General features: G+C 39.5%; 1 protein-coding gene across 1 annotated transcript in view; it reads right to left on the minus strand.

Moving 5' to 3' along the window:
• Positions 1 to 16,188, minus strand: part of LOC126365921 (phosphatidylserine lipase ABHD16A) — a 202,930-nt gene that overhangs the window by 122,339 nt on the left and 64,403 nt on the right. Inside the window, exon 6 of the mRNA XM_050008672.1 lies at positions 2,679 to 2,796. Within this exon, the coding sequence (XP_049864629.1) occupies positions 2,679 to 2,796 (118 nt within the window). The remainder of the gene's footprint in view (positions 1 to 2,678; positions 2,797 to 16,188) is intronic.

A 16,188-nucleotide genomic window follows, 5' to 3' on the forward strand; every position in this document is an offset into this window, starting at 1 on the left:
TTTTGTACTTTAGCTCCGAAGAAGCCTCATTACCCAGTATCACCCTGGGACAATGCAGCTGTGCTCGAGTATGTGGGTTTTGTACTTTAGCTCCGAGGGAGCAATCTACCAATAAGCTCACCAATGTTTTACATCTTGTTTGTGTGCCTTTCAACCAGTCATCCCCTCTGTTATATGGTGAGTTATGACCTTTAGTCCTTGCATTATTTATGTTATTCTAGGGACAAGGAAGTGATATTTTTTTTAAAAAAATTCATTTTCTTCTAATTTCACTTTTACAGGAATGCCTGTGTTACTTGATGCCTCTTCAATCCAGTGTATTGCAGCATATTCTCATAAACATCCACACCCACATCTACATCCACATTGTCGTCATCAATGTATACAGGTTTTCAGTTTAGTCATAAAACTGCTGGCAGGTTGAAAATGTTGGTGCCAATATAATTATCTTATTTTTAACTGAAGTTTATTGTTAGCAACAAACAAAGTTGTAGGTTAAATGAAAAAATGAATATACACAAAAGTAGCAAGTTTCTGAAGTTCTCTCTATGCAGTGCATGATCATTTACTTTAGGTAATACGCTGACAAAAAAACTCACAACACCAAGAAATAACTAATACAGACTAGTGAAATTTCAGGAATACATTTATCTATATAAAATATTTACGTGATTCACATTGCAAAACCAAAGTTTAATGTAAGTGCAAGATCATTCATTGCAAATGTGACATGATGGTACAGTAATAATCGGTGTAACTGCCAGAATCTTGAATGCAAGCAGGCGAATGTGCATGTATTGTGTTGTATAGGCGATGGATGTCTGTGGGATTGAGTTCAATGCCTGTTGCACTTCGTCAGTTAATTCAGGGATGGTTAATGCTGTTTGTGGATGATACTGGAGTTGTCTGATGATGTTCCACAAGTACTTGATTGGAGACAGATCTGGTGATTGAGCAGGCAAGGCAGCACGTCGACACATTGGGTTACAACATCTTTACATGGGCGAGTTTTATCCTGTTGTAAAACACCACCTGGAATGCTGATTATGAGTAACTGCACAACAGGTCGAATCACCAGACTGATACACAAATTTGCAGGCAGGCTGTGTGGGCCATGAGGAGGTCCAGGGTATCTAGCACAGAAACAGGTTGGTTAGAGGCCCTCAACTGGCCTTCTCCTGACCGACACACAGCCCACAATGGCATCGAGGCAGAACCAGCTTTCATGAGGAAACACCATAGTTCTCCACCCTACCCTACAATGAGCTCTCACTTGACACCACTGAAATCACAAATAGGAGTGGTTTGCAGTCAGTGGAATGCATGCTACAGGGAAACTTGGCTTGGAGCTGTCCTCGAAATAAGTGATTTGTGAAGTTTGTTGTGTCACCATGGTGCCAACTGCTGCTCAAACTGCTGCTGCAGATGCAGTACGATGAGCGAGAGCCATACGTCAAACACAATAGTCTCCTCCTCATGGCCTTCCAGAGCCCTGCCGTCTTGTGACCGTTCATTCTTGTGACCACTGCTGCCAGCAATCAAATATGGTGGCTACATTGCTGCAAAGTCTTTCTGCAGTATCTCAGAAGGAACATCTAGCTTCTTGTAGCCATATTACATGACCTCATTTAGACTTGGTGAGCTGTTGATAATGGAGTCTTTGTTGCCCTCAAGGCGTTCTTGACTAACGTCAACTCACCACGTCCAATCTCAAAGGCAACTAACGCTCACAAGCATTAAAGTGTGCATTTAAAGCAAACCTGATTTGTATCCCCATAGCAGCACTACTAGCACCACTCTTATGCAACTGGCATGAAATCTGACTGGACATCTTTTAGATTTAGAATCACATGTACCATATTTTGCTTATGTCACACAACTCCTCCTTTGTGGTGTGATTCCCCTCCCCCCCCCCCCCCCCCACCCACCCACACACACACACACACACACACACACACACACAGCAAACTGTGTGTTCTTTCAAAGTGACAGTTACACTTTGTCTAGTGCACTAAACATAAGTTTTGGAATAAAGGATTGTATAGCAAAATATATATGATTTTAAGTTTTACAGTTCTTGTCATACCTACAATTGGAGTTTCAATGCAATAAAATCCTCACAGGTTTCTTGCTGCATAAGATCACAGTGTGAGCACCATGTTTCTGAACAGCTACTCCCTCTTTTCACCTTCCAGCAAAGAAAAAGAGAGAGAGCACCTTTCCAAAAAGTTGTGCTCACACTATGATCTAATGCAGAAAGAAAATTGTGAAGATTTCATTGCATAACTGCATCTGTCATCAGACACATAATTCACTATTACGACCCAACAGATAGTGTTAGTAATGATATTCAACTTGTCTGAATTTTTAAAGGGACTAGAAAACAACAACAAATGAAATCTCTTGAAACTTTTGGTCAACTCCCAAATTATAATTTTACAGAAAAATCAAATTTTAAAAGGAGATAATCAAAGTAATGTATAAGGAATGATCTACAAAAACTGGGAAACTGAATTGCTACTGTGGTTCCCCTTCGGTACGAGCATGTACCATTCTTCAACAACTAAGAAGTAGATATTCTAATGCAGTAGATCACAAAAATATATTTGATGAGTGCACATGTGCAAGCAATCTCTGGTTATAATGTGTTGTTAGGGCAAATGTGCAGCCACACTTACTTGTTTCTATTGTCTACAAACATGGTGTCAATTTCATTTCCATCCCTTGATTTCAGCTTATATCGTTGACCATTGTGTTCAGTGATCAACTTTGTTCTACCTTGTAGTAGCATTGGGACTGCAAATGGAACAAAAACATTCACACACAATTAAAAGTTCCTTGAATAATCTACAGAATAAAAAAAATATAAGTTACTAAATCATTAAGTAACGTGACTAGAGGTATCCTATTATATTAATTCTTTTAAAGAGATCTTTGGTTTCATGTCAACTTTTACAACTGCCTATCATTCTTGAGCAGAACTCAAGAGAACAATGCATTATTTGTAAAGTTTAAATTTATTTTGTGCAGGCAAAAGGAAAAGCTGTGATGGTAGTTGCACAGAAGATCCCTTTCATTTAGCACAAATCATTTTATGAAAACTGAAAGGGTATGGGAATCTATAACAGAAAACTCACCTGATTTGAATGTTACAAAGAGAATATCCCATGAACTGTTTTATGTTACATCTTCACTCACAATATTTAAATTCTGTTCATTCTTTTTGTAACAGAGGGAACTGCTGCATATTGCCTTGCAAATAAATACTGTCTTCAGACACAAATTTACCACCACACAGCCCACTGCTATGGAATTTTATGAAAATTCTTTCATGTAGCATACAGTAAAAACCCCAGTTAACTGAACTCAGTTCAACCAAAACCCAGATTATACAAAACAACTCCAAATAGGTGAGAGTGTGTGGGAATGTGGATGGCAGGGAGTAGCTTCCCCACCCACGAACTCATCGGTCTCAACAAAACTATACTGCCAACAATAGTGCATTTGAGTGATTGCTTCTTTCCACTGTGTGTGTATTTTTGTTTTTGTGTTATGCTACAAATTATGAAGTACAATATACTGTATAGTAATATACTGTAAACCTTTATCTAATTTTAACATTAATAAAGACCATAAAAGATGTCTGCAAAGGGAGATTTTTGAACTCGTTTGGCCTTCAGAAGCTTCCAAAAATATGTACACCAGGAAATACTGTGGTGCATATTAGATGTCCATGGCCTAACTGAGAAAACTGTTATCCAAAATGGCTTCCCTCCCCCTTTAGTTTGGTTAATTGGTGTTGTACTGTGGAGAAGGAAGATGCCACACCATATTCGACCGAAATTGCTAAGTTTGACATCCCTGACTTAGGTGGGAGGTGTTTCACCAAACAAAAAAAATATTCTGAATCCATATCCAACCTTCTTACACATCCTTTGCCACTGTCCAGTCTATCAAAGTTCTGTACAATATTTCCTATATAAAATAAGGAATGTAGAAGACTCCTAACTAACAGAGACATTTTTACATACCCAAGATACACTGAATAGGTAAACATCATCTGATAATTACCATTAATCTCTAAAAAATCTAGTACAATCAGACGTGATAGTTGTTCTCAATAGGACACCATAAAAAATACAAAATGATAAAACACGTTTATGACACGCCATCCTGAGACTATTCCAGAAGAGCTACAAAAGAAAACATTACAGCATTTTTTTTTTGTTTCCTTCTTCAAGAAGTTGAAAGCAGGTGATATCCAGTGGAACACATTAAGAAGGAAGGTAGCTTAAGAGTCCTGTAATTGTAAAGGTCATTGGAGTCAAAACACAAGGTTAGACTGGCCAAGAATGATGATGGAAAAATGGATATTGCTTTATTATGGAAGCCATTCTAGTATTTGCCTCTAGCAATTCATAAAAATCACAGAAAATCTCATTTAGTATCACTGGGTTGGGGTTTAAACCCTGCACCTAATAAATACAAGTCCAATGTGAATGTACATATTGTGCTAATGAAATACCCTCAGGTTTTCATCCATATGGCTGCGTTAACATTCCGCAATATTTCAATGAGTGTCCCTTTCTTAATCTTCTGGTGAAGAAGAAGAAGAAGAAGAAGAAGATGATGATGATGATGATGATGATGATGATGATAACAATGAGTGTGACACATATTGAAACATCATAGCATTTCAACACAGCTGTCCACGTGGAACACCAAGAAGATTTTGTGACAAGTCTTACGTGTTACGACTTTACAACTCATTCAGTGGCACCAGATTTCATTTCAAGCACTAAAATGCAGCATTCAGTGACACAGCAAATGAAAACTTGACGAAAAGCAGCTGTGTGTTTCAGTCAGAGGTACATATTAAAAGTTTACCCCATCTGAGTGCTGGAAAGAGAGAGAGAGAGAGAGAGAGAGAGAGAGAGAGAGCAGTTGACGATATTCAAATACATACAGATATTTTGAACACAATGATATATAAAACCACTGAAATCCAGTGAAATGGTGATATTGCTTTATTGTCAGTAGCCTGTGATCCAAGGTATATTTCTCTGCATAACATTTCATCATCTGTTGCTGAAGACATTGTCAGAGGCTGCTTGAACAAGTCAGAAAGCAGTTACAGTTTCAGCTCAGCGAGCCGAACTGTTTATACATTCCACGCAACTGTCAGTTCATGTCATCAGACTGCTGGCAGAGAGCATGGTGTCATGACAAATTATGATTGCACCGGTGTATATTAAGGAGCTTACAGCAGAGAAGAGCTGATGCTGTTAGTTTTCTTTAGCATTCACATCCACAATTTGTGAAAATGCAATGGCCTCTCTCTCCATCCTACAGGGTGTATATGGGGACAAGGAAAACAATTCCCGGATCTCTCCCGGATATCCCGTTTAAAAAATATGCTTTTTCCCAGGAGAAAATACACTTTTTCTGTGCTTAGTGACAGTAGGTTTTCCATAGATTTTCCCTCGGAACTGTAAAACTTATCATTCCTTTGAATGGTTAACGTTGCATACAACCGCGTAGAACTTCCGGGTGGGGGTGTGGGGGGGGGGGGGGGAGGGGGGGGGGAGTTTTGGAATGACCTATGATTTGCAGCAGCATATACGCTGCATATTTTCGTATTATGAAAGTATAAATTCGAATTGCACCAAACACAGCACATTAGTTTCCAGAGCGTTGAAACCGAGGTTGTGATGTCCTTTTGTAAGCGAGTCATATCTCAAGCCACGAGATCTCGTGAGCCGATGACAGCAGCTATTCAGAGCATAGGACACGTGTTATAGTCAGCCAATAGCAAGATCACTGGTTACATAGCGCAAACACGCAAGAGGAAAAGTTAACGGTTTACATTAATGTACACAGTACCGTATATCTACAAGAAAAGCTAAGCTTTCACATATAATATCAGTTTCTAAGATTAACACGCTACAACAGAAGCTAAGCTTTCACATGTAATACTGAACTTTTTTTGCGTGTGTTATACTTTAAATACATCACACAAATGTGCCAGTAAATTTAAAATTATGACATAAATGTCTCGGCTCGAAATTCTTGTAAGTGGCTGGTCCACAAACTGTTCAGTTTCGAACACTCTGTGATTTAGATATCCATCCCACTTTCTCACACGTAACATAATTCATCTTGCATAAAAAGAAATTTACTTTGAAAGTAACGCTTTTCTAACCACCGTCCGCAATACTGTTAAAAATAGATTCTATTTAGCAGTTGCCAGAGAGCGCCACAAAACAAGCAATACTGGGCGTGTGCAACTGCAGGGGTGTAGGAAGCCCATATGTTCGTGTGTATAAAGCACTAAGAGAGCTTTCATTACACCATAAAAGAAACAGGGCATCAGAGGATACTCCAAAGAGCATCGGAATTTCGTAAACCATACTAAAATACATAATTCGGCTTGAAGTGCAAATTGACTTTTCCCTGACTCACAATGAAGTAGGTCCCATCTGATATTAAGCTTTTCAGTGTGGTTTTTGGGATGTAAATTTTCTTGGAGTACCAGTATTTTATGATCTCATTTTTGGTTCTTTTGAAAGGTCTCTGTTGGATTACTTTTATGTTAATTTCTTAAATCTGTTATTAACGGCACAAATTCTTCTAAATTTACTGCGGTGTTTCTGACTATCTGGGAGGAGACTGAGCAGTGAAACATGTTACTATTACACATAAACAAGAACGATCTGTCACGCCACTACACTTAAAACACAGTTTATATGTAATCCATGTCACAGAATCTCATACGGAACCTACACCCGCTGTATATGATAAGATACTGTCATCCCCCTTCCCTTCTGTGTGAGAGGATGAATGAGGAAATGTATTTCTAGTTGCATGCTTGATTGTAGCAGACAAGCCTGCCTACTAGAGAACAGTACGACCAACGTCGGAACAGGTAGCTACGCTTTCTAAAAGCAGAGAGATTTCTATTCTTAGTATGGTCCTGTCCGTCCCTTGTCATGTTGGTATAGGAAGCTGCCTCTCTGGTCACTTCCGTTTGTATCTGTTAACCACGCTCGGTAGGGGCCCAGGGCAGTCTGTCCGCGGCGAGTGCCTGAAGTGATAAGATCTCCGGCTAAGCGCATCTCTGCTAAGTCCGTAGGAAAATGGATTTCTTAAGTTCAGCCTAACTGAAAATTTAATCACCTTTATTTCAGGTTTAGCTCTAAAATATCTAATGTTATCTTAAATTGCAACGCAGTGTAATTCGAGTGTGAAGTTCAGAATATCTTCCGGTAGTTGCTTTGTCACTACTTTGTGAGTAAAGTGGAACCACGTGTTGATCAGTAAATCTAACTAAGATCATCAATCTTAAATGCGAATGTGCGTGAGATTATAACGTCTCTTCTTGACAATATTTTTCAATATAGCAACTTTTCTTTACATTCAACTCACATGGGGTGTACTTTGTGAGACCAGTACCACATGCTTATACAAATGTTTGACTCATCAGGTTAATAGTAAGACGATAAAAACCAGTTCGAGGTTTTTCTTTTGTAAATTGCGTTTTGATGTAATTTATTTTAATTATCAAAATTATTGTGGAGTTACACTCTTTGTGTAAACCAAGCTGACCACGTGAAGCATGTGGTGTAAGCATCAAAGTAGCCCTCAGCTATTCTTTTCGGGAAAATTTCACAGAGAGTTAGTAGGAATTTAGTATACCAGTGTGTGGTAATTTCATGACGGACAAGGATTGCGCTACGAACGTAACTTCTTTGGATGAAAATTGAATCGGTTGATTGTGGTTAATTTCCTCTTGCATATGTTTCAACATTCTTCACGTGTTATTTTATGAATGCAGTGTTGTATGCAGTCTCCCAATCTTGGCTCCATATTTGATGTGTTCCGTAAGATTACAAACTCAGATTTTCACAATCCTCAATAAGGCATCAATTTAGTTATGAATCAAGTTTAATATGCTGAAATTTCAGTGATAAATGTTAAAATAAATTTCCAAATATAAACTGATTTATTTCTTCTTTATTTTAATTATCAAAATTATTGTAATTATTATTATATTATTATAATGGTTCCACATGGGAAAAATATATTAAAAACAATTCATTGTGCCTATCTACCGGCACTTTCCCGCTTGGAAAGTCTTGGAATCTTTGTTTTTAATATATTTTTCCCATGTGGAAGTTTCTTTCTATACATATCCCCCCCCATGAATCATGGACCTTGCCGTTGGTGGGAAGGCTTGCGTGCCTCAGCGATACAGACAGCTGTACCGTAGGTGCAACCACAACGGAGGGGTATCTGTTGACAGGCCAGACAAACGCGTGGTTCCTGAAGAGGGGCAGCAGCCTTTTCAGTAGTTGCAGGGGCAACGGTCTGGATGATTGACTGATCTGGTCTTGTAACAATAACCAAAACAGCCTTGCTGTGCTGGTACTGCGAACGGCTGAAAGCAAGGGGAAACTACAGCCGTAATTTTTCCCAAGGGCATGCTGCTTTACTGTATGATTAAATGATGATGGCGTCCTCTTGTGTAAAATATTCCGGAGGTAAAATAGTCCCCCATTCAGATCTCCGGGCGGGGAGTACTCAAAAGGATGTCGTCATCAGGAGAAAGAAAACTGGCGTTCTACGGGTCGGAGCGTGGAATGTCAGATCCCTTAATCGGGCAGGTAGGTTAGAAAATTTAAAAAGGGAAATGGATAGGTTAAAGTTAGATATAGTGGGAATTAGTGAAGTTCGGTGGCAGGAGGAACAAGGCTTCTGGTCAGGTGACTACAGGGTTATAAACACAAAATCAAATAGGGGTACTGCAGGAGTAGGTTTAATAATGAATAGGAAAATAGGAATGCGGGTAAGATACTACAAACAGCATAGTGAACGCATTATTGTGGCCAAGATAGATACAAAGCCCACACCTACTACAGTAGTACAAGTTTATATGCCAACTAGCTCTGCAGATGACGAAGAAATTGAAGAAATGTATGATCAAATAAAAGAAATTATTCAGATAGTGAAGGGTGACGAAAATTTAATAGTCATCGGTGACTGGAATTCGGTAGTAGGAAAAGGGAGAGAAGGAAACTTAGTAGGTAAATATGGAGTGGGGCAAGGAAATGAAAGAGGAAGCCGCCTGGTAGAATTTTGCACAGAGCACAACTTAATCATAGGTAACACTTGGTTCAACAATCATAAAAGAAGGCTGTATACATGGAAGAAGCCTGGAGATACTGACAGGTTTCAGATAGATTATATAATGGTACGACAGAGATTTAGGAACCAGGTTTCAAATTGTAAGACATTTCCAGAGGCAGATGTGGACTCTGACCACAATCTGTTGGTTATGACCTGTAGATTAAAACTGAAGAAACTGCAAAAAGGTGGGAATTTAAGGAGATGGGACCCGGATAAACTAAAAGAACCAGAGGTTGTACGGAGTTTCAAGGAGAGCATAAGGGAGCAATTGACAGGAATGGGGGAAAGAAATACAATAGAAGAAGAATGGGTAGCTTTGAGGGATGAAGTAGTGAAGGCAGCAGAGGATCAAGTAGGTAAAAAGATGAGGGCTAGTAGAAATCCTTGGGTAACAGAAGAAATATTGAATTTAATTGATGAAAGAAGAAAATATAAAAATGCAGTAAATGAAGCAGGCAAAAAGGAATACAAACGTCTCAAAAATGACATCGACAGGAAGTGCAAAACGGCTAAGCAGGGATGGCTAGAGGACAAATGTAAAGATGTAGAGGCTTATCTCACTAGGGGTAAGATAGATACTGCCTACAGGAAAATTAAAGAGACCTTTGGAGAAAAGAGGACCACTAGTATGAATATTAAGAGCTCAGATGGAAACCCAGTTCTAACCAAAGAAGGGAAAGCAGAAAGGTGGAAGGAGTATATAGAGGGTCTACACAAGGGCGATGTACTCGAGGACAATATCATGGAAATGGAAGAGGATGTAGATGAAGATGAAATGGGAGATACGATACTGCGTGAAGAGTTTGACAGAGCACTGAAAGACCTGAGTCGAAACAAGGCCCCTGGAGTAGACAACATTCCATTGGAACTACTGATGGCCTTGGGAGAGCCAGTCCTGACAAAACTCTACCATCTGGTGAGCAAGATGTACGAGACAGGCGAGCAAGCAGTGAAGGAAACAAAAGAAAAATTCGGAGTAGGTATTAAAGTCCATGGAGAAGAAATAAAAACTTTGAGGTTCGCTGATGACATCGTAATTCTGTCAGAGACAGCAAAGGACTTGGAAGAGCAGTTGAATGGAATGGATAGTGTCTTGAAAGGAGGATATAAGATGAACATCAACAAAAGCAAAACAAGGATAATGGAATGTAGTCAAATTAGTCGGGTGATGCTGAGGGAATTAGATTAGGAAATGAGACACTTAAAGTAGTAAAGGAGTTTTGCTATTTGGGGAGCAAAATAACTGATGATGGTCGAAGTAAAGAGGATATAAAATGTAGACTGGCAATGGCAAGGAAAGCGTTTCTGAAGAAGAGAAGTTTGTTAACATCGAGTATAGATTTAAGTGTCAGGAAGTCATTTCTGAAAGTATTTGTATGGAGTGTAGCCATGTATGGAAGTGAAACATGTACGATAAATAGTTTGGACAAGAAGAGAATAGAAGCTTTCGAAATGTGGTGCTACAGAAGAATGCTGAAGATTAGATGGGCAGATCACATAACTAATGAGGAAGTATTGAATAGAATTGGGGAGAAGAGGAGCTTGTGGCACAACTTAACTAGAAGAATGGATTGGTTGGTAGGACATGTTCTGAGGCATCAAGGGATCACCAATTTAGTATTGGAGGGCAGCGTGGAGGATAAAAATCATAGAGGGAGACCAAGAGATGAGTACACCAAGCAGATTCAGAAGGATGTAGGTTGGAGTAGGTACTGGGAGATGAAGAAGCTTGCACAGGATAGAGTAGCATGGAGAGCTGCATCAAACCAGTTTCAGGACTGAAGACCACAACACACATTATATATATAGGAAAGAGGGAAGGAGAGGCAAAGACGAAAGGATGTGGGTTTGAAGGGAGAGGGTAAGGAGTCATTCCAATCCCGGGAGCGGAAAGACTTACCTTAGGGGGAAAAAAGGACAGGTGTACACTCGCGCACACACACACATGTATGACTATTAAAAGATTATAATTAATGTTAGTCTGGTTGGGAATTTGGTAAGCTAGACTGGATACCTGGTGAAACAGTTGCTCAGTAATGCAAGGTTAACTTCCCAAGACAGCTCACAGCTTTTAACCCGCTTATATTGTCTATCAGCACCGCTTTGAGAACAAATTAATGCAACAACATTGCACTTTATTATGGCATAATGCCATATATGGCAGAAGATGATAACGTGCACTTGAAATTGCACTTGAAATTCAGTGAACAGTTGGAACTAGCCAATACTGTAGAATGAAACACTTCATTTCAAATAAAATGATTGCCTCAGCGGAAAGATTAATAAAGCCAAATTTCTTTTGCAAACTTGCAAAAATAACTTCACTGTTCTGCAAGGCGATTAATGCTTGGCTGCTACTAACGTGGGAAAAAAAAAACCTAAATTAATAATATATTTTTGCCCTCCATAATTATGTGAATGTATTTTAATTCACTAATAGCTCCCGGCCACAGAAATCCGTTTTGTTTTCATTTGACGTGGGAGCTGTAACGAAGAGAAGCAGCGAAATCACTTAACGTAAACAAGGGTCACGTGGAGGTTACCCCACTACAACTCTGTTCAAGCGTGAATCTGGCAGCCAGGACGCGCGAGAAAAATTTTTCTCGTTTGCATCTGGCTGCTTGCTGCTACTACCGATAGAACTAACAGCCAAACTTCAAGTAGCGGGAGAAGGTACTGCTTATACGCGAGTCAAATGCGCGTGCGCAACAGAGTGCTGGAAATTGGTCAAACGAACATAATGTGAACAGTTGTAACGTCATGCACAAAGCAAGCAGTTTATTGTTACGAAGAATTACTGTCTGCTCCCTACGGCCTTTGACATATTTTGCTATTTACAGACGCTTGTGCATGCACGGTTTTTTTTTTTTTTTTTGTTGTTAATTGCACATTTCCTTTGCCACTAAAGGTTTATTTTTTCCCCTCTCGTTTACATTTTATTGCTGCAGTATCATTTTCCAGTATTAGGATACAATAACATTCTTTACTAGAGAATTAATTTGGCAGTAAAAATTACAAAAATTTAACTGAAAGCTAAAACAATGATAAATTCCCGGAATTCTGAAAAATTCCTGGGTTTCCCCGGTTTTCTCCCAGATGAAAAAATTCCCGCGTTTTTCCCGGATTTCCCGGTTGTCCCGGGTCTTATACACCCTGTCCTAGCATAGTAATGTTTAACTATTGGTAAAATCACAGTATCAGATAAATGAATTTTGTGATTCCCAGATCAGACTGCATGATCTGCTACGGCTGATTTATGCTTGCTGCCCATGTGAAAATTGTTCTTGTGTTTTTTAAGGTCACAGTTAATGCTTCTATTTGTAGTTACTATCTATACTTGACCATAAATGAAAGGATTTATATACTCCTGCTGTGGCAAGTGGCAGCCATAAGTCCTTTGGCAGTGTGCAAATATCTGCACACCTTTCTTGTGGGCATACACACTATCAATATTGTGTTCATGTGAGTTCTCTGCTGATAATAGTTGTGACAGTGTTTTTCTTTCCCAAACAGAAGGAAAACTTTCCCTTTAGTTGCTTCTTTTTCATTAGAAGCTCTAGAACTTTTAGGATGTAGTCCCCTATTTATCTTTCTGTCAGAGCAGCCATATCTTCTAAAGGCATTTCTTTAATGATCGAGCCCATCCACCAAATCATATGTTTCACAGAGTCTTTTGGCACAGTCCACCAACATTTTTGCTGTATTGAGCTTGCCTTGGTTGACCAAACAGTGTATTGCTTGCTGCACGCTTCATCTTGGTAGAGAGATTTCAATTAGCCTCCTCACATGATACACTGGACTTTGCTCTCTCCAGAGCTCATCATCTTCTGATGGTTAGCATCACATTTTCCACCAAAGAATGCCGTCATCACTTCCACTCACTGCAAACAAATGTAACCTTCCAAGTGTCTTTTTAAATCCCTGTACTCCAACCGAAATCTCTGAAATCTCACAGGGAGAATATGTGGACCTAGCACAACACTTAATAATCTGGTAACAGTAAGTGATTTGCATTGTACTGACAGCCAGTGTTCCATGGTTTCATTGAGCTATGTCCATGTGGACAGTTACATCCAAGGACATAAAAGTTATGTATCAGTCTTGTAAATATTGTAAAAAAATACACTCCTATTTTAACAATGTAATAAATGTTGCCCCCCCCCCCCCCCCAATGAACCATGAACCTTCCCATTGGTGGGGAGGCTTGCGTGCCTCAGCGATACAGATAGCCCTACCGTAGGTGCGACCACAACGGAGGGGTATCTGTTGAGAGTCCAGACAAACGTGTGGTTCCTGAAGAGGGGCAGCAGCCTTTTCAGTAGTTGCAGGGGCAACAGTCTGGATGATTGACTGATCTGGCCTTGTAACAATAACCAAAACAGCCTGGCTGCGCTGGTACTGCGAACGGCTGAAAGCAAGGGGAAACTACGGCTGTAATTTTTCCCGAAGGCATGCAGCTTTATTGTATGATTAAATGATGATGGCGTCTTCTTGGGTAAAATATTCTGGAGGTAAAATAGTCCCCCATTCGGATCACCGGGCGGGGACTACTCAAGAGGAAGTCGCTATCAGGAGATAGAAAACTGGTGTTCTAGGGATCGGAGCGTGGAAAGTCAGATCCCTTAATCGGGCAGGTAGGTTAGAAAATTTAAAAAGGGAAATGGATAGGTTAAAGTTAGATATAGTGGGAATTAGTGAAGTTCGGTGGCAGGAGGAACAAGACTTCTGGTCAGGTGACTACAGGGTTATAAACACAAAATCAAATAGGGGTACTGCAGGAGTAGGTTTAATAATGAATAGGAAAATAGGAATGCGGGTAAGATACTACAAACAGCATAGTGAACGCATTATTGTGGCCAAGATAGATACAAAGCCCACACCTACTACAGTAGTACAAGTTTATATGCCAACTAGCTCTGCAGATGATGAAGCAATTGAAGAAATGTATGATGAAATAAAAGAAATTATTCAGATAGTGAAGGGAGACGAAAATTTAATAGTAATGGGTGACTGGAATTCGAGTGTAGGAAAAGGGAGAGAAGGAAACATAGTAGGTGAATATGGATTGGGGCTAAGAAATGAAAGAGGAAGCCGCCTAGTAGAATTTTGCACAGAGCACAACTTAATCATAGCTAACACTTGGTTTAAGAATCATGAAAGAAGGTTGTATATGTGGAAGAACCCTGGAGATACTAAAAGGTATCAGATAGATTATATAATGGTAAGACAGAGATTTAGGAACCAGGTTTTAAGTTGTAAGACACTTCCAGGGGCAGATGTGGACTCTGACCACAATCTATTGGTTATGACCTGTAGATTAAAACTGAAGAAACTGCAAAAATGTGAGAAATTAAGGAGATGGGACCTGGATAAACTGAAAGAACCAGAGGTTGTACAGTGTTTCAGGGAGAGCATAAGGGAACAATTGACAGGAATTGGGGAAAGAAATACAGTAGAAGAAGAATGGGTAGCTTTGAGGGATGAAGTAGTGAAGGCAGCAGAGGATCAAGTAGGTAAAAAGACGAGGGCTAGTAGAAATCCTTGGGTAACAGAGGAAATACTGAATTTAAATGATGAAAGAAGAAAATATAAAAATGCAGTAAATGAAGCAGGCAAAAAGGAATACAAACGTCTCAAAAATGAGATCGACAGGAAGCGCAAAATGGGTAAGCAGGGATGGCTACAGGACAAATGTAAAGATGTAGAGGCTTATCTCACTAGGGGTAAGATAGATACTGCCTACAGAGAAAAGAGAACCACTTGTATGAACATCAAGAGCTCAGATGGAAACCCAGTTCTAAGCAAAGAAGGGAAAGCAAGAAGGTGGACGAAGTATACAGAGGGTCTATACAAGGGCGATGTACTTGAGGACAATATTATGGAAATGAAAGAGGATGTAGATGAAGATGAAGTGGGAGATACGATACTGCGTGAAGAGTTTGGAAGAGCACTGAAAGACCTGAGTCGAAACAAGGCCCCCGAAGTAGACAACATACCATTGGAACTACTGACGGCCTTGGGAGAGCCAATCCTGATAAAATTCTACCATCTGGTGAACAAGATGTATGAAACAGGTGAAATACCCTCAGACTTCAAGAAGAATATAATAATTCCAATCCCAAAGAAAGCAGGTATTGACAGATGTGAAAATTACCGAACTATCAGTTTAATAAGTCACAGCTGCAAAATACTAACACCAATTCTTTACAGATGAATGGATAAACTAGTAGAAGCTGACCTCGGGGAAGATCAGTTTGGATTCCGTAGAAATATTGGAACACGTGAGGCAATACTGACCCTACGACTTATCTTAGAAGCTAGATTAAAGAAGGGCAAACCTACGTTTCTATCACTTGCAGACTTAGTGAAAGCTTTTGACAATGTTAACTGGAATACTCTCTTTCAAATTCTGAAGGTGGCAGGGGTAAAATACAGGAAGCGAAAGGCTATTTACAATTTGTACAGAAACCAGATGGCTGTTATAAGAGTCGAGAGACATGAAAGGGAACCAGTGGTTGGGAAGGGAGTGAGACAGGGTTGTAGCCTCTCCCCAATGCTATTCAATCTGTATATTGAGCAAGCAGTAAAGGAAACAAAGGAAAAGTTCGGAGTAGGTATTAAAATCCATGAAGAAGAAATAAAAACTTTGAGGTTCGCAGATGACATTGTAATTCTGTCAGAGACAGCAAAGGACTTGGAAGAGCAGTTGAATGGAATGGATAGAGACTTGAAAGGAGGGTATAAGATGAACATCAACAAAAGCAAAACAAGGATAATGGAATGTAGTCGAATTAAGTCGGGTAAAGCTGAGGGAATTAGATTAGGAAATGAGACACTTGAAGTAGTAAAGGAGTTTTGCTATTTGGGGAGCAAAATTACTGATGATGGTCAAAGTCGAGAGGATATAAAATGTAGACTGGCAATGGCAAGGAAAGGGTTTTTGAAGAAGAGAAATTTGCTAACATCGAGTATAGATTTAAGTGTCAATAAGTCATTTCTGAA

This window comes from Schistocerca gregaria, chromosome 4 (genome assembly GCF_023897955.1).
Source record: "Schistocerca gregaria isolate iqSchGreg1 chromosome 4, iqSchGreg1.2, whole genome shotgun sequence".
Taxonomy (NCBI): Eukaryota; Metazoa; Arthropoda; class Insecta; order Orthoptera; family Acrididae; genus Schistocerca; species Schistocerca gregaria.